The sequence below is a fragment of the Protopterus annectens genome, chromosome 12.part0, assembly GCF_019279795.1.
Source record: "Protopterus annectens isolate FY-2018-M chromosome 12.part0, PAN1.0, whole genome shotgun sequence".
NCBI classification, from domain to species: domain Eukaryota; kingdom Metazoa; phylum Chordata; order Ceratodontiformes; family Protopteridae; genus Protopterus; species Protopterus annectens.
The window spans coordinates 487955371-487977769 of record NC_056746.1 but is presented as its reverse complement, the minus strand read 5'-3'; the positions used below and the strand labels follow the sequence as shown (position 1 = coordinate 487977769).

General features: G+C 41.7%; 1 protein-coding gene across 1 annotated transcript in view; it reads left to right on the top strand.

Annotated features, from left to right (window-relative positions):
- The first annotated feature begins 5782 nt into the window (after window positions 1–5782).
- Window positions 5783–22399, top strand: part of LLGL1 (LLGL scribble cell polarity complex component 1) — a 668031-nt gene continuing 651414 nt past the window's right edge. Inside the window, exon 1 of the mRNA XM_044088928.1 lies at window positions 5783–5902. Coding sequence (XP_043944863.1) covers window positions 5783–5902 — 120 coding nt within the window. The remainder of the gene's footprint in view (window positions 5903–22399) is intronic.

The following is a 22399-nucleotide window of genomic DNA, read 5'->3' as shown; positions in this document are numbered from 1 at the left end:
CATCATTTAGTAGCTTCCTCTTTCTATTGTATAGTTTGTTTATGGCTGGGGTCCACCAGACAGGACGTCTGCCTTTGGAGGATTTGGTCTTGGTTTTATTTGGGATTGCATGATCCATGCATTCCTGAAGGTGTTCATAGAATGCGTTTATAAAGGATTTTGTGGTCTGGGCCGTATTTTCCACAGGCTCGGGGGCTTTGAAGGATTCCACCTCAGTTTTGAGGAGTGTGAAATTTGCTTTAGAGAAGTTTTTCACTGTGGTTTTCTGGGCAGGGGGTGGGATCGGGATGTGAATATCCATTGAGATTAGTTTATGGTCTGATCTTGCCAGTGAGGGATACACTTCTGGTCTGGAGCATAGAGTCCCCATGTTGGTGATGATCAGGTCCAGTATGTTTTCCCCTCTTGTGGGAGTGGTATCAAGTTGTTCCATAGCATTTGAGTTTATAAATTCTAGGAAACTTTGGGCTAGGGTGTTGGAGCTAGAGTAATGCTCCCAGTCTATGTTTGGGTAGTTGAAGTCGCCCAGTATAATAGTGTTTGGAGAGACCTTCATATTTTCCAGTGTTCTCAGGAAGGCCGAGTGGGGTTCCTGGGTTTGGGAGGGTGGTCTGTAGCAGGCTATAAACTGGAAGGCAGTTTTACCCACTGTTAGTTGCACATGGATAGTCTCTGATGCTTCGTGCTTTGCCACCAACCTGGAGGTGTGGGTATCTTTGAATATCGATACTCCCCCTCCTTTTGTGGTTCGGTCCAAGTTTTGGGGCCGAAAAGCATGGTATGAGGTATAACCTGGTAGTGCTGGGGTGCTCTCGGGAGCCCTGAACCAGGTTTCTGTTACTGCACAGATATCTATGTTCTCCATGCTAAAGAGAGTTTCGAGTGCGTGCATCTTGAGGTTTAGACTTCTGGCGTTGAGTAGCATTACTCTTAGTTTCTTATCCCTTGTGATACCTATGGAGGTGGGTTTGTCTTTTGAGCCTTGCCTAAAAAAGGCACTATGGGGGTAGCAAGAGCCTTTGCCAATATCTGAAAGCCCAGGGGTGACAGATGCAAGCCGCCCCTAGCGAAGCATTGTGGCTTGTCGAGCATATCATCCCAAGCTGACAGGCATTGGATCCCCTTTGAATGACACCAATACTTAAGCCAATTGTTGAAATTGATCATCTTGTCTTCATATTATGGCATCATTCTTGGTGAGGGTAAGATGCTACTCAAGGTCAGGGTCATGCCGGCCTGGGCTACATGCTCAGAGTGCTCCTTTATGTCTCTTTTCATGTAGTCCAGGGAGGTGCGTCTCAGGTCATTCACACCAGCATGGACACTGACTGAGTCATATTTGTACTTGCCTTGGAGTGACCTGAGTGCTTGTGTTATGTGGCGGATCCTAGCGCCCGACAGGCTGCTCACCGTGACCCTCTCCTTGTTCAGCCTGGTGAGCGGGACGTCAGTGAGCCTGAGATAGTCACCTATTACAAGTGTATCAGGTGTGTTTATTCTTAAGGGCTGTGACTGTTCGGCACACTGGCTTTGTGAGATATGTGTTGCACGTGTTTTGTTTTGGGGTAGCCGCTGCTTGGGTGTCTGCTTTGGAGGTCTCTGCTGCTTCGGCAGATCTTTATTTAGAGCCTCCGAGTATGTTTTTGTGTGATTGTGTTTGGTTTGCTGTCGTGGTAGGTCTATGTGAGACTGGAATTGTAGTGAGTGTGGTTACCTTCTCCTCCTGACTGGTTATGCCAGTACTGAGTTGAGAGAGCTTAGCCTCCAGTTTGGCTATATGGTTGCATCTCTCACATGTGTTGGAATTTGTTGGGAGGAGGAGAGGGTTGTCTGTGTACATGAGGCAGTTGTAACATTGCCTCAAGATTCCCAGATTCACCAGCTGGACCGGAGAGGAGATTGACAACTCACCTTTGGACATGCTAGAATAATATTGGGAATTCCTTAATAATTGAAAACCAGGGCCAGTGGGGAGTGAGGGTGTAGTGCATTTAATTTTTAGTGCCGACTTGTATAATTGCTTTAGTGAGCAAGTGCCAGGTAACTTAAGTGCAATGTGTTACAGGTAACTTAAATGCAAAAACGACAAACAGTAACTTTCTTTCAAGTGAAACAAGGAAATAAGTACAGTAAGCAATGCAGATATCACTAGTGATCCACAGAAGCGCTGAGAAGCCACGTATTAGGTGGAATTAGCGTCCAGGAAATAACAAGCAAACAAACAACAAGCATATAAACAAAGCTAGATTCAGCAGGCCTGGATCTAGTCTATGCTACAGCAAACAAGGTGTACTAATTTCAGTAAGATACAGTTCAAATATTCAGGCACTATAAACCTTTAACCAGAAATTCCCAGCTCAGAAGGGCAGAGTCCAGCCTCTTCTCCCACAAGAGTGCAGACCACAAACCTTCTTAATGTAAAATAACTGGCCTGAAGCCCAAGTGCTTAAACTGGAACTAATACAATTTAAGAATAACAGACACTGGGCTCTCAATCAGCAGTTCCCAACTTAGAATGGTGGTACCACGTATGGTGGTTATGTAGAGACAACAAACTCAGATCAAGGCTTACGATTCCCTGGAAGGGAACTTGTGCACTTGTAAAGTTAATTCTGCCATTCTACATTTTCCCAGTTCCAGCAAGCAGTTTCGTAAGAGAACCTGAAATAAAGGTGAAGTGGTTGAGTAGGAGAAAGAGAGGCACCGAAGCAATCTTTCGATAACTGTCTACATCGATAGCATTGGCGTACCAAGAGGCGTACCTGATGAATACAAAGCAATAAACCAAATAGCAGCTGGTTTTACATTCATCTTTGTCTGGATTCAACCTAATAAGAATGTGGACTGGATCAACTGCATTTACTATAACCAGGAGCGTTTTGTGAACTATACCAAAGATGCATTGAAAGGAATTGCTGAATAACTGGAGGCCACTTCGCAGGTGGCATGGCAGAATCAAATTGCGTTGGATATGCTCCTGGCCAAAGAAGGAGGAGTTTGCAAGATGTTTGGGACTTTCTGTTGTACATATATTCCAAACAATACTGCGCCTGATGAAAGTATCACTCGAGCTTTGAAAGGTTTGGAAATGTTATCTGAAGAATTGGCAGAGAACTCTGGGGTAAGTAATGCCTTTACAGACTTTCTACAAGCGTGGTTTGGAAAATGGAGTCATCTCATCAGCAGTTTCCTGGTGTCCATTGTAGTCGCTGTGACTATCATGGTGGTATGTGGTTGCTGTTGTATACCCTGTATCAGAGGTCTTCTACAAAGACTGGTTGATACTGCTGTTACAAAGACGATGTACCAGCAATTGCAACAGACTGGTGAAAGTGAATACATTGAAATGTGACTTTTTGCAAATGTTTTTGAAGTTTAAAAGTTTGTCTTGCCAATGAAGTAATGTAGGCAAAGAAAAACTTAGTTTTTACCATATATTGCTGAAATAAAAGACAAAAGTGTTTTCAGGGGGGAAATGTTAAGAGAAAAAGTTTTAAAACATACTGTTATTTGTCTTTTTCCTGTTCTTGCAAAGTGAACATGTTATTTGTTGGGATATGCCTATCAAAGATGGGCCTCATCTGTGAACAAAATGCAGCATTGCTTATGAACCTGAATAATAACTGTTATCTGCATTTCAGAATAAAGAGATTTGGTTATAACTTGGTGAAGCCTGGGATAAGGACGCACAGCCGAGTAAGAGTTAATTTACTGAAGCAGGCTGTGTATCCTGGAAAATTTGAGCTACCATTGTTGAACTGAACATTCTGTACTACTTGAACGTTCTGTACTAACTGTTAGTTTGAGGTGATTTGTGATAAACATGTTTGTCCTATGTTTTTCATAGCCAACTGTCAGAAATGTAACAAAAAGTTGTTTTGCTTGCAGTATAAAAGTTGATGTCCGTAAACAAGTTGACCAGAGGAGATCATCTTAGCCAACATGCTGTGTAATCTGGTTAGCTGCTAATAAAGAAGTTTTTCATCACCTGAGGCAGATGCGACTCATTTGAATTTTTCTTCTGACATCATGGCCCTCATTCTTGAAAATAATTACATTTTTTTTGAGGGGTAATATTTTCAGAAGTTAAAGGGTGTAGCTATGGTGGCCGTTTGTGCCCCCGTTTATGCTAACCTAGTTTTATTGGGTTGGGAAAGGGAATATGTTTTCAAAAGTGAATATTTCTCAGAGATTCTCTCCTATAACAGGTTTTTGGATGATATTTTTATTTTATGGAGAGGTAAAAAAGACTCTATACTTGCTTTCATTGAGTATTGGAACAGTACCACCACTTTTTTAAAATTTACCTTAGAGTGTCATGATGAGGAAATAAATTATCTGGATACAAAGATAGTAAAAGGAAAAGAAGGTTTTATTTCTCAAGTATATTGTAAGAAAACCTTCTGCAATAGCTATTTACATTAGAACAGCCATCATGCATTGTTTCAGAAGAAAGGCATCATTAAAGGTCAGGCTATTAGGATAGCCAGGATGACTTCCCAAAACGAGAATGTAAAAGAAATTTATACATCTGAAGGAAATTTATTGATGTCATTCTGAGAGAAGTTTTAGATGAATGGGGTAAAAAATATATACAGCTTTTAGGTAGGGGGTTAACAAAAGCCTCCAGGTAGGTGTAGATGGTGGGACAAATATTGATTTCCAACAAGCCTGTGTGATTCAATATAGTCCCCTATACAATGGGGTTAAGAATATTCTTAATAAAAACTGGAGCATTTTCAAAGCTAACAATGAGGTGTACCAAGTTTTGGGTGAAAAACCCACTTTTTCTACCAAAACAAGACCTAATTTAAAGTTGGTTTTAGAAAGGAAAATTAGTAATGGTGGAGCTAACAACCTAAATAGTACCAGACCCTGTGGTAGATGTTCTTATTGCTATTACATTCTACAGGGTACCTCTATTACCTTGGCTAATGGAAATAGTAATACTTTGTTTTTCAGGAAAGGAAACTGTTTTTCCAGCAAACTAGTATATCTTGCGAAATGTAATACCTGCATTTCATTTTATGTTGGAAAGACTGAGAGGCTTCTTAAATCCAGAATATATGAGCATCTATATGATGTAAAAAAATTAAGAGAAACTAATGTCCTGTTTAGACATAGTTTACAGTGTGAAGGTTTTTCTGGGTTTAATTTTGCCATTCTGGATATTGTGCAAGTAGATTCAAGAGGAGGGGATTGGCAAAATGTATTGTGTAAAAAAGAGCTGTTCTGGCAGTTAAGGTTGGCTGCAAATGTACACCCAGGGTTAAATGATTACTTGACTATCCTGCCAGTATTAAAAGAAAAAGCGGGGCAAGTCTAAGTCCCTTCATTTGCTTTATTGTTTTACTAATATGACAGTTAATAACATTGACCTAATGTTTTTTCCTACTCTGATTATTTTGAATATTAATATTCATGATTTATGCTAATTTAATGGGTTTAATTGGCTGTTCTTTAACCAATTATGGTTGTTTAAAACCTATTAAAACTGCTGTTTAAAAAAACGGCCTTTGTTCTGATGGTCAACTGTGTTTGATGAAAGCGCTTAACTGATTTTTTACACAGTAAAACAGACTGGAGACTGACTACCAGGGTGCTTATTTTTTTGGTTTCTTTTTTTGGTAAGCACTTTTACAACACTTTACTGGTTGCGTGATTTACTTATCTTGAATAATTTTCTTGCTTTATATCTCAATTAATTGGGCACTTTGTTTCAAGTTTGTAATTATTGTTAATGTGGTTTCACTCTACTTTTTGCATATATTTTAATACTGTGATGACTAGGATATTTTTCTTAACCTCAAAACATTTCAGATATGGTGCTCCAGGTGTGGAGTTTACTGGTTTACACAAGGACACAGCTACTGTCATGCAGATGCACTTTTTACCTGGACAGGTAAATATATATATATTTTTTTTAATTTTTAATGCGCACAATTTCTGTAAGCCTCCTATTTCTTTGTATTTGGAAATTTGTAGAGAGATGCTGTAGAAATATGACCGAGAACTGTATAGTTAGACACTCATGTCTGTGTACTGAAATTCATACCATTGCATTCCCAAGAGAAAGTAGTGCCACTGTGGGATCACTGCTGGGCTGTAATCACTTTTGATACATTAGCAAGGAGAAGCTCCTTTTCTGTGCTGTAACGTTGGATCTGCAGACCACGTCTGTCAGTGTAGCATTTAAGCTGTTGTGAGAACACCTGTGATGTGATACCAGAGAGGCATATTCATTCAGTTGTTGTGTCTTTCGGCTTTTCCCGGTTAGGAGTCGCCACAGCAGAACTCCGGTCCGCTAATAATCGGAGGTTGATTTTTACGTGCTGAGTTGCCAGCCCTAACGCACAATCTTCAACGAAGGTATGCCCATTCACGCATGTCTCCACGCAGAAGACACTCTAGTTGAGAGTTGAACCGGTCCGTGTCTTACTGTGAGGCGACTACGCTACTGCAGCACCACCAGCACGGATTTCATTCAGTACCACATGTAAACTATTCTGAGATCACCTGTCATGTACAAGAGTCCCACATCCCCATCAGTGTTGGTTTTAAGCAGTTATGAAAGTCTGATGTGCCAGACTGGCAACTCTCTATTGGTGCCAGTTAAAAAAAATTATTGTAATATCACCTGTTATACTAAGCTGGCACTTTTCTATCGGTGCCATTTATCAGCTGTTATGAGATCGCATGTGATACAGCCGAATACTATGTTAACATCATTGACAATTGTGAAAGATCACCTAGGATGTAGCACAGGACTGGCATGTCATCAGTGTGAGTTTTACATGGTTTTGAGTGCCTGTAATGTACCAGACTAGAACCTTTGCACCAGTTCCATCTGCAAACTGTCTTGGAGATCCCCTGTAATGTCTACAACTGCCGCTTGTAAACCGCTTTGCAATTTCACCTGTGTTTTTTCTGGCCTCAAGGACATAAAATGGCATTACTTTTAAACTGCACTGCATTGATGCAATAAAATCTTACACCATTTCTTTCTACTGCTGTTTTTTTAGATAACTAGCATAACTCATCTGGAATTTGGCCGTAAATCGGTTCATTAAAAGATGAACCCTGTAAAAGTCTCTGAATAATGCTGTGAAAACTGCAAGCTTGTTAGTTTCCCTTTTTGAGTTTCTGTTTAGGATACTTTATAAAATGTTTACATTTTTGCATTTGAGATGGCAAAAAATTAATTGCATAGAACATTGGAAGTTCTATTGTTCCAGTCTCTTCCACCATTTTCAGTCAAAGCTGTGAAGTTTCCCAAGCTTGAAGTACAGCAGATGGGTTTGCATCATGGGTTCATAAATAAAATCCATTCCGTAAAGATCAGACAGGAATGGGAATTGATTTGATATAGTTTGCAATCCCAAAGCACGTGCCTATAAACAAAAACTGGAAGTGTAGGTCAGAACCATTAAAGACATAATGTTAAAAGTTTATCTTTGAAGAAATCACAACTGTACCTCTAGTTTTAACAGTGTTTTATAGTGTACACTGTTGTAAATATATGAAAGTACTGTTGAGCAGTGGGTGAGAACATCTAGTGGGGGGGAATGTGATGATCTCTACATTTTGTACTGCTGTACTGAAGATAGTAAACCACCATAGAGTAGATAATGTGAATTTCAAAATGACATAAAACCTGCGGAATGTGCATAGAAGTGTGTATTTCTAAACAAAATGCTTATTTTTAAGCAAGTGTAACAAAAGTCAGTCAGTGTTGTACATACAACACTGTAGAATGCTGCTGTAAAGCATTCAGAAGAGTGTAGTTAATTTTTTTTTTTTTTTCCGGGGAAGTGAGCTCCCACTGCACTCCGCACCCCCTGCTTTAATTCTTCTAAATCTGAAGTCTCTTGCATCCAAATTCATGGAACTTTGGAGAACAGAGAATACTTTCTGTAGAAAAATCAGAATTCTGAAAGGTGGTGTAGGGGAATGCACAGGGTATTCATTTGCAAAATTCCTTAATTTGAATATAGTATAATATTAGACATTTACATTAGTTTGGCTTGATATTTGTTGGCTGTACTTGAGTTTTATATAGCATTTTGGGATTCTGAGTGTTGAATTTGGCATTTAATATTTCCCAACAGCTACCACATTTCCCTTTGCAGCACATCTGTGCCAAATTTTAATTCAGCAGAGCTTATTACTTTCCTGAAATTAAACAATTTTAAAGAAATATATAATATTGTTTACAACACTTTTGGCAACAATAAAAAAAATACTGGAAGATATCCTGCATTGGATATCTATAAGTTCCGCAAGAAATACTACTACTAGGCGAAGTGAATGTCAATTAATTGGACATAAACTCTCTCCTTTCGGCTTTTCCCATTAGGGGTCACCACAGCGGATCATCTATTTCCATTTCTTCCTGTCCTCTGAATCTTGCTCTCACACCAACCACCTGCATGTCCTCACCTCATCTTAGGCCTTCCTCTTTTCCTCTTACCTGGCAGCTTCACCCTTAGCATTCTTTTCCTAATATACCCAGCATCCCTCATCAGCACATGTATAAACCAACGCAATCTTGCCTCTCTGGCTTTGTCTCTAAACCAACCAACCTGGGCTGACCCTCTCATATACTTATTCCTAATCCTGTCTACCCTCGTCACACCTAGTGCAAATCTTAACATCTTTAACTCTGCCACATCCAACTCTAACTCCTGCCTTTTTGTCAATGCCACTGTCTCCAACCCATGTAACATAGCTGGTCTCACTACCCTCTTGTAGACCTTCCCTTTCACTCTTACTGGTACTAGTCTGTCATAAATCACTCCTGACACTGTTCTCCACCCTGTCTGTACTGTCTTCTTCACCTCTCTTCCACACTCGCCATTGCTCTGAACTGTTGATCCCAAGTATTGAAACTCATCTACCTTTGCCACCTCTACTCCCTGCATCCTCACCATTCTTCTAGCCTCCCTCTAATTCACACACATATATTCTGTCTTAGTCCTGCTGACCTTCATTTCTCTTCTCTAGAGCATATCTCCACCTCTCCTGGGTCTCCTCAACCTGTTCCCTACTCTCACTACGTATCACAATGTCATCTGCAAACATCATAGTCCATGGGGACTCCTGTCTGATCTCATCTGTCAACCTGTCCATCACCACTGCAAATAAGAAAGGGCTCAGAGCTGATACTTGATGTAATTCCACCTCCACCTTAAATGCATCTGTCACTCCCACTGCAGATCTCATTGCTGCCACACTACCCCTGTACATATTCTGTACTACTCTTACATACTTCTCTGCCACTCTAGACTTCCTCATACTATACCACAACTCCTCTCTAGGCACCCTGTCATATGCTTTCTCTAAGTTCACAAAGACACAATGTAACTCCTTCTGACCTTCTATGTACTTCAACATTCTCAGAACAAACATCGCATCTGTAGTGCTCTTTCCCAGCATGAAACCGTACTGCTAATCACTAATCATCACCTCCCTTCTTAACCTAGCTTCTGCTACTCTTTCTCCCATAATTTCATGCTGACACTGCAATTTTATCCCTCTGTAGTTACTACAGCTCTGCATATCACCCTTATTCTTAAAAATCAGTACCAAAACACTTTCTCCACTCCTCAGGCATCCTCTCACCTTCCAAGATTTCATTTAATTATCTGGTTAAAAATTCCACTGCCATTTCTCCTAAACACCTCCAAGCTTCCACAGGTATGTCATCTAGACCAACAGCCTTTCCATTCTTCATCCTCTTCATTGCTAGCCTTACTTCTTCCTTGCTAATCCTTTGCACTTCCTGATTCACTATCCCCACATCATCCAACTTCTCTCTCTCTCTCATTCTCTTCATTCATCAGCCCGTCAAAGTACTCTTCCCATCTGCTCAACACACTCTCTCCTCGCTTGTGAGTACGTTTCCCTCATTATCCTTTATCACCCTGCTGCACATCTTTCCTAGCTCAGTCCCTCTGTCTAGGCATTCGGTACAGGTCCTTTTCTCCCTCCTTAGTGTCCATCCTTTCATACAACTCTCCACATGCCTTATCCTTAACCTTTGCCACTTCTCTCTTTGCCATGCACCTAGTCTCCTTATACGCATGTCTACTTTCTTCATCTCTCTGACAATCCCACTTCATCTTTGCCAACCTTTCTCTGTATACTCTCCTGTACTTCCTCATTCCAACACCAGGTCTCCTTGTCCTCCTTCCTCTGTCTAAATGTCACACCAAGCACCTTTCTAGCAGTCTCCCTTACTAGCTCTGCTGTAGTTACCCAGCTGTTCGGTAACTCTTCCTTGCCACCCAGTGCCTGTCTTAACTCTTCTCTGACCTCCACCTCACAATCGCCCTTTTTCAATTTCCACCATTTGATCCTTGGTGCTGCCCTCACACTTCTCCTTGTTCATTCAAAGTTCCTACCCTCACTACCACACGCCTAACCTTTCTCCTCTTCCTGCATTCGGGCATGCTTTCCCCTCTTCTCCTTTGGCCAACAGTAGCCCAATTTCCACCAGTACCCCATTGGCTAACAGTACTGGTGGCGGTCATTGTTAACCTGGGCCTCGACTGATCCAGTATGTAAATCTGTATTGTTTTCCGCATATCTCATTTGGCAAATGTTTCATGCCGGATGCCCTTCCTGAAGCAACCCTCCCCATTTATCCGGGCTTGGGACCAGCACGAAGGAATGCACTGGCTTGTGCATCCCCAGTGGATGGGTTAATTGGGCATAAACTCTAATTTCCCTATATCTAGCATGAATTTTTGTTTTCATAGAATTAGTTAATAGCCCCACACATTATAGCAAGACATTAAATATCCTATTGGACATGGATCCTGGTATCGGACCCTAGCAAATACACCACCTCTGATACAACATTTGACTGTTTCACTGGCCATCTTCCAATCTGTGCAACCAGACATCTCTTGCATAAACTTAAATAGCATGTTTATAAAAGAGCATACAACCTTTCCACGTTTAACCCAGAAATATTCATTACTAATGTATCGTCTATTAATTGGAACTTTATAAAATCTTCCCCTTAGATGACGCTGTAAATGAATTAAAGTAGAACTTTCCTGAATTTTCTAAATAGCCTTGCACCTTCTAAAAGAAATTAAAAACAAATATTGCAATTTGGCTCTTCGAAAAGAGTAGAATGCTAATGAAGGACAGAGAAATATCATGGAAAGAATGGCAAAAGTATAAAATGCCATAATATTTTTAAACTTCAGAATGTTTTGCAGTTGTACTAAAAAGCAAATTTAATGAAGACAAAAAAACTATACTGTAATAACTTTCATAATAAACACAGCCCTAAAATTCCTGACTGCCATTAAAGAAATCTTGAATCCCAGATATAAATTCAACCTTAATCCCCTCTCCCAATAAATCATCACTCAAAACTGCAATACAGTTTAACTTCATTCATAGATGGTATAGCATATCTAACCAAGGATTCCCCATTCTTTAATCCTAATCCCTTGCTCAGCAGCCACTTATCACCACATTCGCCTTCACCTTCAGACATGTGCCCATGTCCTATGTAAAACTACTTTTAAACGCAAACCATGCTCTAATTCAGCTGATTATCTTCCAAGCAAATACTTTGTAACAGCAGCACCTACCCTGTTTCAATCTATGTAAATAGGTCCATCCAGGAATCCCACTATCCCTCTCTCAGGAAAGTCACACACATCCCTCTGTACGGAGGAGGGAATTCAGCATACATTACTAACCTTAGATCTATAGCAATCTTACCTCATCTCCTCCAAAAAAAACTTCAAATGTTGTCAAAAACAATTGCTAAACTATTTCCTCCGTGAAGTACTATCCCCCACACAACATGGCTTCAGTCCTTTCTGTATTACTATCACCACAGTAGATACTGTCAAAGCATGACATAACTGCAGGCTATTCTCCTCATTTTTAGTCTTGTCACAGCAAACCTCTACTTAAATTGCCCTTAAGTCTCTCTCAGCCCCCCTTCTATGGTTCAAAAGCTATCTATCCATTAGGTATCAGTCAGTAAAATGACACTTCATCTCTCCATACCTCCCAGTCACCACCAGTGTACCATAAGACTGTATCCTTGATTCCCTGTTTAATATTCTCACCAGCACCCTCTATACATCCACACAACATGCCTCCCTAATACAGTATGCAGATGACTCCACACTCATTTACACATCTGACATGGCCAAAAAAAAAAATACTCTGGAAGCTTTAACAGCAGCAAACATGGTTTTGTAACTCCCAATTCATGCTCAACACTTAAAAAAAAAAAAAAAAAAAAAAAAAAAAAAATTCCCTAAATTCCTCTCCCATGAAAAAACAAAATTTAAAGTCCACCTCCTTGATAATACAACCATTGAAGTCATTTCTCATAGCAAATTATTAGGGATGATGGTGGATAAGTTCAGTCTGTATATACAAAATTGAGCAAGAAAAAAATCCTCAAACTAGGAATGCTTTATAGAGCCAAAAACCTTTTATTAGCACAACTAAAGCTACACTTGCCACTACTCATCTCCTCCCCACACATTATGGCGCTCCCATCCTTGCTAACCCTCATGCATCACAAAAATCAAAACTTGAACAATGCTATAACAAAGTTGCTAAATTTGTAGCAAATATCCCTTTCAGAATCCACCACTGTATAGCACTAAAAAGCCTAAATTTCGTTAGAACTACCCCATCTACTAACAGACAGCTTCTTACCACATGTAAAATTATCCAGAATCGGTCCGCTTGTCCAGCACTAAACATTCTACACAACTATGTTCCTAGTCTATCATGATCCAGTGACCAAAAATTCGTCTGTCCACAAACCTATCATATCTGCTGGGGATTGTCTGTACTTGTACCATGCTGCTAAGGCCTGGAATTTCCTTATCTCTATCCTTCAGGTCAGAGCCCTTCCTCCCATCCTTCAAAACCATTCTGAAAGACTTCCTAGCAGAAAGCTGGCCCTGCTCTTCCTCAACACCAGGATAAACGGTATCCTTAAATATGAACGAATACCTATTCATTCCTTACATCTCCTTACTCTCCCTTCTTCAAGCACTTCCTTTCTTCTGTCGGTCTCTGTCCCTTGGCTTTCTCTCTAAATGTACTGTAAGCCTACTTTTCTTTTTTTGTGTTGCAGTTCCTGTTTGTATTGTACTAATTTATCTTTTATTTTGTTATACACTGCAGTTTATTTGTTAAATCATGATCATGTAACTTGTATCTATTCATAACTAATGTTTTCATCTTGTATTTAATTTGGTATAATTATCTGTTTTTATTTAAGACTGTAAAATTGTTAAAATGTTGTATAATACTTTGGAGCTTTTCTTCCTGGGCCTTCCTTGAAAAAGGGCTTCTTACACAGCTGGACTTTCATGGTAATCAGAGGTTAATAAACTGGAGCAAAGGAATGCCTCATGTCAGAAATGCAGAGACCCATGGAAGGTATTCAACCTGCCAAGGGGAAGAACGATGCACAGCTCTGGGAATGTGGCTGGATGTCACACTTTACCCGCAGCAGAAACCCCATCTGTTATGACTGCAATGGTCACTGTGAGCATCCTAGTTTACTGTAATAAGTACGCAAAAATTCACAATGCATCACAAATGTAGCACATCACATAAAGAAACATTAACTGTAGTAATGTTGTTCCTTTGAATACACTGCTTTTGTTTTTTCCTGCTCAATGGGACTCTCACAGTAAAAGGTATCAAGCAACTTGAAAACAAAATGAAAGGGCTCACACCCCAACAGGGAATAACTGTGACTACCCAGTAATATGTTTCCTTCCCCAAAATTCCAACCCTAGCATTCGTACTTTCCCATCTTTAGCAGTATTAGAATATCAAACGCTGACTGGCCTTCTGTCTGAGTTGGCCAAGCATCACAAATGACAAATTGTTTCTAGACATTGTTGCCAAAGGTTACAGAATGCTTTCCAAACTATCCCAAAGATTTGTTGCATTTCTCCCATCCCAAAGGAACAAAAAAGGGACCCCTTGTGCAGAATATGCTTTTTATAGGGGGCCATAGCAAAGGTAAAAGGTGGGCAGGAGACCAAAGGATTTTAATAAAGGCTGCCCAAGAGACTTTTTCTGTATTTCAACCTAAACAAATTCCTAAGTTACAGAATTTGAAATGTTGACTCCGAAAGCCCTGTTACTCCTCTCTGCTTACCTGGACAATTGGTATGGTGATTTTTGGACTTGAAGGATACCCGTGTTCATGCAGGGATTCACAAGGATTAGAGATGCTAGTTCTTATTTGAAGCAGGGGTTCCAACTATTAGTTTCTCTTTTGCATCTAGAGTCTTTTTTAATGGCTCCATTAGTCAAACACAGCAGGATCAAAGGCATTCATATGCCGTAGCATGGATGATTGCCTCATTTAGGTGCAGTCCTGGTAGACGCTGCAGGGGACTTAGATTTGCACCATAGATGGTTTCCAGAAGCACTGATGCTGTTTACATTTTACAGAGTCTGTGTTAGCACCTGCCAAGCCAGTGCTATTCTTCGGGGCAAATTTAGACACTGCATAGCTAAAGGCATTTGTCCCTCAGGAGAAAAACCTTTCTGATCTCATTCTTTCAGTACATATTGAAAGACCAGGGCATAGCTGAAGAACTTTTGAGAATTCTGTGTTGTATTTCTCCCACCATTTATTGATGCCACTAGCAGGACTGCATATTAGTCTCCATTGGTTCCTGTAAAATTCCTGACAGTAGCTCAGACAGTCCCTAAGGGGTCATCCCAGTACTATTTTGCATGAAGCATGAACATTTCAGTTGGACCCTTTGAGATCAAAAGCATCAGAGTATGCCTTGTAGGCAAACTCCTCATATCTAACCTTGAAAACATACAGTTTGAGGGACTCATGCATGGGGGACTTTGAGTACAAGTTACCTGGAGCCCCAAGAGGTGCCACATATAACAAATTCTAGCAGTCAACCTGACCATTTAGAAGCCAGTGTGAAAGAATGAGAGTGCTGTATGTGATGAGCAACTACAGAGTTATGGTATATAGCTAGGATGGTACACAAATGCTTCAGGCTGACGTTGCAAGTGTGGGGAAAAAAAACCCCTGGAGGCACAGGTACTGAGGGGTCCATATGTGCCAACCCAGGGATATTTGCTGGCAATCTGGCTAAATAGAGCCAAATCGGAACACGTGCAAGTGGATGTTGGATAAGGGGGGACATGGATACCTTCCTTACTGTCTCGAGTAGGTGTAGTGCATCAGTGGTGGACCTTTTTTGCTTTTTTTGAATAGATGGCTAAGGGTATTCTGCTACGGAGTACCATTCTAGCAGGCTTGAGCAGTTTACACATTCTCCCTCATTTTGACCGATTCTGTACACATTCACTGTTCTAGCTCTACTCCTCGGGGTAATTCAAGAGATTGAGGAGGGGCCAGAAGTGATACTGATGGGTCCTTTCTGGCCAAAACATTGGTTCCATCTGGATATGATAAAGGAAGCACTGTTGATGCTGCACAGTTTACCTTTTGATGCACGTCAGGGGTACCTTGGTACACCCAAGCCTACTCCTGCTCAGTCTTGCTACATGGAAGATTTGACTTTACTGCCCTTTGATCTCTTTTTTTTTTAGTGAGCAGGTTTGTGAGGGATGGTATGTGGTAAAGTAATAGATACTGGCTAGCTAAAGTTTCCTCCTGGCGCCAAAGGAGGAGTGAAAATTGTTACACACTTATGAGTCTGTTTAACAACACAAATACTGTAGAACATATTGTACCTCGTTGAGGTTACACTTGTAAGCAGTTTTAGCCTGTCTGCCTGTAAACCCTTCAGGCCACTTTAAAAGTAGGAACTTTAACTTTATACTGGAGAAATTAGCTATTTCACTCTCTGAGCCAGCAGTTGCCTTGCTCTTAAAGTACCTTACCTGAGAAGCTGCCCTTTAGCAAGGACAAAAATCCAAGCTCAAGGCACTGACATGCAAAGAACTGTTCCTAGCTTTGCAGAAAGGTAGAATAACTGTGCTGACCTCTCATTCATGCCACAAAAGTAGCAATGAGCTGTCTGCACACCAAGCTCTCTAGGTGGGTGCCATTTCCTTACCCTGAGTGTAAAGGGGAGAGAATTCTGTATTTGACTTTTCACAGACAACTGAGATTAGAAGTACAAAACTGTTTTTTCTTCTCCAAAGGGAGAAAATAGTCTATAAACAACAGTTAAGGAAGTTGCATGGCCCTAACTATACACTTTTTCTAAAGGCATTGGAAGTTGGGGCCCAAGAGCATGTCATTTTGTAAGTAATTTAACATAACATTACATGTTGGTGACAACATTCTTGCAATACATTCTAGCCTAATTAATTCTAAAGATGGGCTGGGTAGCTTCTCCCCTTCTCTTCCTGATCCTTTTCTTTTAGTAAATCTTAGTGGAGCTCAGCCTCCCTCCTTTTTTTTTCCCCTCCCAGGCTCCCTTGGGCGAGCTAGATGTCCATGTTTCCTTACTGTGAGGGAGCAAGTTGCAGAAGACCTATAAACAAGCTTTTGTCCCAGCCTTGTGTGGGGGTAAGAACTAAAGATAGCATGGGTGGCTGCCACCTTTGTACCAGGTTTGTACAGATATTCTGGGAAGGATGATGTCAGCCCAGCCAGCATGGGGATGTACACCTTTGAAAGTTTGTCTTTGGACATTGGACTGCAGCCGAAGTTGAAATCTTCTTTCTTATAACTGTAGTAGTGATAACATTCAAACATATTTACTGTTATGGTAAATTACATTAATATCTTTGTCTGGACTTCATCTTTAGTTACGAAAAGTGTCTATATGAGTCTCTGTGGCTGCTCTAATCATAATTTTGTGAACAGAAGGTGTAGTTCTGCGCAGTGTAATTAGCTGTGGAATAAGATAATCACTTCCAGGATGCCTTGATGTTAATCGTGCATACAGCTGCAGTAATCACAGATGGGTTTTCTGCCGTCAGGCGGGTCCTCGGTCGGCCGAATTCCAAAGTCTAGGTCCGGCGTCTGTTGTTGTCGCTTTCTTTCCTGACGTCAAGTGCCGGTCGGCCAGCTCCTGAAATTACGAATAATTGGAAACCAAAGTCTTCTTAAAAGCCAAGTACCCCGTTGGGGAAACTTTTCTTGCCTCAGACCGATGTCAGACAAAGTTAACAATTGTATTTCTTGTGGGAAGCAAATACCGCATAAGGATTTCCATTCCCTCTGCATACCTTGTTTAGGCCCAGACCACGACGTCTCGGCCTGTCGCTTTTGCGCTACTTTCAATAAACGCACTAAGCGTCGGGTGGAGTTCGCCCAGCACTTTTTTGGTAAAGCCTTCGATTATAAAATGTCGTCGGATACTCAGACTACTGTTTTGTCCAAAAAACGCAAGGACAAAGACCGACACGCGAGGCCCGCGGTCTCCACCGACACCACGCCAAAACCGGCTACACGTGGTCTGGTTCTCAGCGAGGCACCTACGCAGCCCCTGACTACCGACGACACTTCTTTGGCGGTATCCTCTGTAACCGAGACTGCAGGTACCTCTGCCCATACCCAGACTACAACCACCGAAGCCACTGTGAGTGTTGAGCCTCCTAATGTGGATAGGTCCACTTCCACCCATGGTGTCTTTAGAACCCTCATCTTCCTTTTCCATTAAGGCCTTTACTAAGTCCAAATCTGCCATGCATCCCAAGAGGCCTGTTGCACAGGGCCCATCTCCAGGACCCATGCCTAAAAAGCAGATGCTAAAAATGGCTGAGGATTTAATTACTCTTATCAGGGGTTCCCAGCCCCCTCCAGACAAGAGACCCAGAGTGGAAGAAGCTTCTCCCTCTTCTGACCAGGATTCCATTTTTTCAGAACATTCTGATGAGGAACACTCGTACTCCCCTTTTGAAAATTCGGATGCTGAGCAGTCCATTCCTTCTGTATCTCCCCCAGAGGATTTTTCTTTTGGGGAAATCTTGCACACCTTGAGGGAACACTTCCATTGGGAAGGCCAAGACTTTTCTGATTCCAAGAAAAGACTTGGGGAATTTCTTTTGTTACCTCAGCACAGACCTCTGGCGATACCTCCCGTCTTGGACATACTTGATGTTTACTCGGAGGCTTGCCTAAATCCGGATTCCCTGCCTCCTGCCCCAGTCAAGCCTGATAGGTACTACAGAGTTCCTAACTCTCACCAGTTTCTTTACAAAAGCCATAATGCTGACCCTGAAACCATTTCTCAAGGCCCCAAGGGAATGAAGGCCTCTACTGCTAAGAATCCACTACCTTCCGAAAGAGAGTCTAGATCCTTAGAAAGGTGGGGAAAAAAGGTATATACCTCGGCCACCCTAGCCATGAGGGCCTTAAATTGTCAGTTCCATATGCTTAAATATCAGCAGTTTCTGTTATCACAATTAAGAAATAAAATGTCTCAACCTGAACAACCAGATTTGAAGGAGTTGCAGGATATGATGCATAGTGCAGAACAAGTGGGTAAACACACCTTACAATGTGGCTATGATGCCCTAGAGGCCTCAAGTAGATATGCTGTGACAGGATCAGTCATTCGTAGACATGCCTGGCTTAGGGAACAAACCTTGCCTGACCATGTTAAAGCTAAGCTACTAGATGCTCCTTTACAAAAGGATGTACTATTTGGTACTAATGCTGAGGAGATACTACGGAAAATGGAAGAAAAAGCTAAATCTATGCAAACTGTCAAAGCTTTTCTACAGGGTCAACCACCACGTTTTAGCAGAAATTGGCCTTCAAAGAACTGGTCCTTTCCAGCCACGGACAAGCCACAAAGAGGTAGATACAGGCGCACAAGGGGCAGAGGACAACCTCAAGGATCATATAGAGGCAGACAATGGCAAACTCCAGCACCAAGAGGTGGCGAGGACAGTGCACAGCAGTACGGGAAACAAGCCCAATGACTCCCCCCTTTTCATGCCAAGCAAGTCTCAGCTGACAGCACCCTTGGGAGGAAAGCTGACATTATTTACAAGAAATTGGCATATTATCACAACAGACAAATGGATCCTGGACATTATAAACAGAGGCTACAGATTTCATTTTCACACTCTTCCAAAAATGAGAGGCATGCCGAACCTGCCACACAATCAAAGGGCAGAGGCTCAATTACAAATTTCAAAGCTTATGGCCATGAAAGCTATTCAAGAGGTACCTACTCACGAACAAGGTCAAGGTTTTTATTCCAGACTTTTTCTGGTACCAAGGAAAGGAACCGACTGGAGACCCATTTTGGACTTATCCATCCTAAACACATTTCTACTCGTACCAAAATTCAAGATGCTCACATTACAGCAGCTTCTTCCCATGCTGGGCAAGGAGTTTTGGCTGGTAACATTGGACCTCAAGGAGGCATACCTGCATGTCCCAGTCAGACAAAGCTGCAGAAGATACCTCAGATTTCTTGCAGGTTCAATCCACTGTCAATTCTCTGCATTGCCCTTTTGCTTATCTACTGCGCCCAGAGTATTCACGAAATGCCTGGCATCAGTAATTGCCTACTGCAGACTTCAGGGGATACAAATTTACCCTTATTTGGACGACTGCCTGATCCAAGCGGACAACAAGCACATAGTTCTGGAACATCTGGCTTATGTAACGCGGTTATTGAATTCTCTGGGATACGCAGTCAACAAGGAAAAATCCAGGCTAACACCATCTCAGAAAATAACTTTCCTGGGTTCCAACTTGGACACAAACACCCAGATGGCCTATCTTACGCCAGAAAAACAAGGGCAACTAACTCATTACTTCAAAATACTAGCAAATTGTACCAGGCTCACTGCAAGGAAAATCCTGCAGGCTCTGGGCTTCATGGCATCTTGCATTCTTCTAATCCCATGTGCAAAGTTGCATATGAGGAAACTTCAATGGTACCTAAAAAAACCTATGGTCTCAACACAGCCACAATTTGGAAACAATAATACCAATAATTCCATGTTTGCAAAAGGAATTTCTATAGTGGGCCAAAGCATGCCAAACAAACACAGGTCTTCCATTCTGCAAGCCTCAAGCAAATCAAGTCATCACAACAGACGCCTCAGAGTACGCCTGGGGGGGGGGCGCACATGACAGACAGGTGCATTCAGGGCAAATGGTCCCAAAAGGAAAAGCACCTTCACATCAATCAAAAAGAAATGCTAGCAGTGATAAATGCAATTACAATTTTCAAGGACCTCCTGCATCCAGGGCAGTTATTGATAAGAACAGACAACACCACAGTAATGTGGTACATAAACAAACAAGGTGGAACACATTCATACCCCCTGTGCAGGCTAGCCATGTCACTTTGGAACTTGGCTCTGGAATGGCAAATCGAACTTCAAGTATAGTACTTGCCAGGATTGGAAAACACGCTGGCAGACAATCTAAGCAGAAATATGACAGATCCACACGAGTGGAAGTTGCATCCTCAAGTGTTTACAAAGATAATCCAGGCGTGGGGAAGACCAGACCTAGATCTCTTCGCCTCCCACAGGAATCATCAATTGAAAAAGTTCTGTTCAAGGACCTTTCATCCAAAGGCCTGGAGAGTGGATGCCCTTTCTTTCAGTTGGGCAGCATGGACAGTTTACGCTTTCCCACCTTTGCCTCTTCTGCCCAAGGTGCTCTTGAAAGCAAGAGCAGACAGACCGAAGATGATACTGATTGCTCCAGACTGGCCAAGACAACAATGGTACCCACTCCTGAGGAGCCTAACACATACTCCTCCCTGGACCCTACCTCTAATGCCTCTTCTACTGACTCAGCACAGCTACAAAACTCTTCACAGTCAGCTGAAAACTCTCAATCTGGCTGCATGGAAAATCCCTTAACACCACAACAGACCCTACTCTCCAAAGAGGTGCAGGATGTCATTTTGGAGGCAAGAAGGCCATCTACTAGAAAGGCTTACTCCATAAAATGGAAAGCGTTTTTGCGCTTGGAATGAGAAAAAAGGCCAGGATCCTAGAAAACTGAATTTGCCTCAGATATTACAGTATCTAGCTGAGCTGTTGAACAGTGGACTTTCATTCTCCTCCATCAAAATTCATGCCTCAGCCATTTCTGCAGAATACAACACTGAATCCACCCTTATTCTCTCACCCACTTTTAAGACAGTTCCTCAGAGGAGCTAAGAATATAAGACCTCCAAGGAAACAACCAATACCAGCCTGGGATCTTAACTACATTCTAGAAAAATTAACATTACCTCCCTTTGAACCAGCTGCCTCAACAGATTTGCAATATTTGTCCTGGAAAACAGCTTTCCTTCTGGCCATTAACTCAGCTCGTAGGGTTTCGGAACTACAAGCCCTCATGGCTGTGCAGCCCTTTCTCATCTTCCATCAGGACAGGGTTTCCCTACGAACCAACCCGTCATTTATGCCTAAGGTAGTATCCAGAGTAGCTTTAAATCAGGCCATACACTTTACCCCAATCCTCAAAACAAAGGGGAAAGGCTGCTACATTCCTTAGACATCCATAGACAGCTACGTTACTATTTGGACAGAACACAGCCCTTCAGGAAATCAGAACAACTTTTTGTGTCCCATGCTGTAGGAGCTCAAGGGAAGACAATTTCCAAACAGACAATTTCAAAATGGATAGGCCATTGCATACGGTTTTGTTACTCCTTTCATGACAAACCTGTTCCTACAGGCATCAGATCCCACTCCACAAGGGCCACAGCTACCTCTACAGCCTTCCTCAGAGGAGTCCCTTCCAAAGATATTTTGGAGGCAGCCACTTGGAGTTCTGTGCATACCTTCACAAAACACTACCACCTGCCTTTATATTCCAAAACTAGAGCAGGCTTTGCCACTGCTGTGTTGCAGGGCATTCTGGCTGCTCCCAGTTCCACCTAGTGCCTACCACCCTGTGTGTTGGGTTATCCTTCTATGGTGTATTTGCTTGCAACTACTGATTTGATTTTTGATTATATTGCATTACTTGACTATATATATATATATATATATATATATATATATATATATATATATATATATATATCTGGGGCAAGAAAGACTGAAGAATATGGTGTCGGCTGTGTCTTATATACCCCTGTCACACTGACGTCAGGAAAGAAAGCGACAACCACCGACGCCGGACCTAGACTTTGGAATTCGGTCGACCGAGGACCCGCCTGACGGCAGAAAACCCATATGTGATTACTGCAGCTGTATTAGCACTCTAACATCTACATTTATGGTAGGTACAAAACTGTACTTTTCCCATTGGCTGTGTGATTGTGGAGGTGATGTTTTTAGGGGGTGGGGGTAAGGTTCTAGGTGGGCTTGTCAGGCTGTATTTTATTTCTGCTATTTGCTTTCACTTGTTGATGGTTATGTACATTGTTTATGACTTGCATACTCCTGGTTGCTTGATTTATTACATTTGTATTTTTTTCTCATGCACAGATTTGCA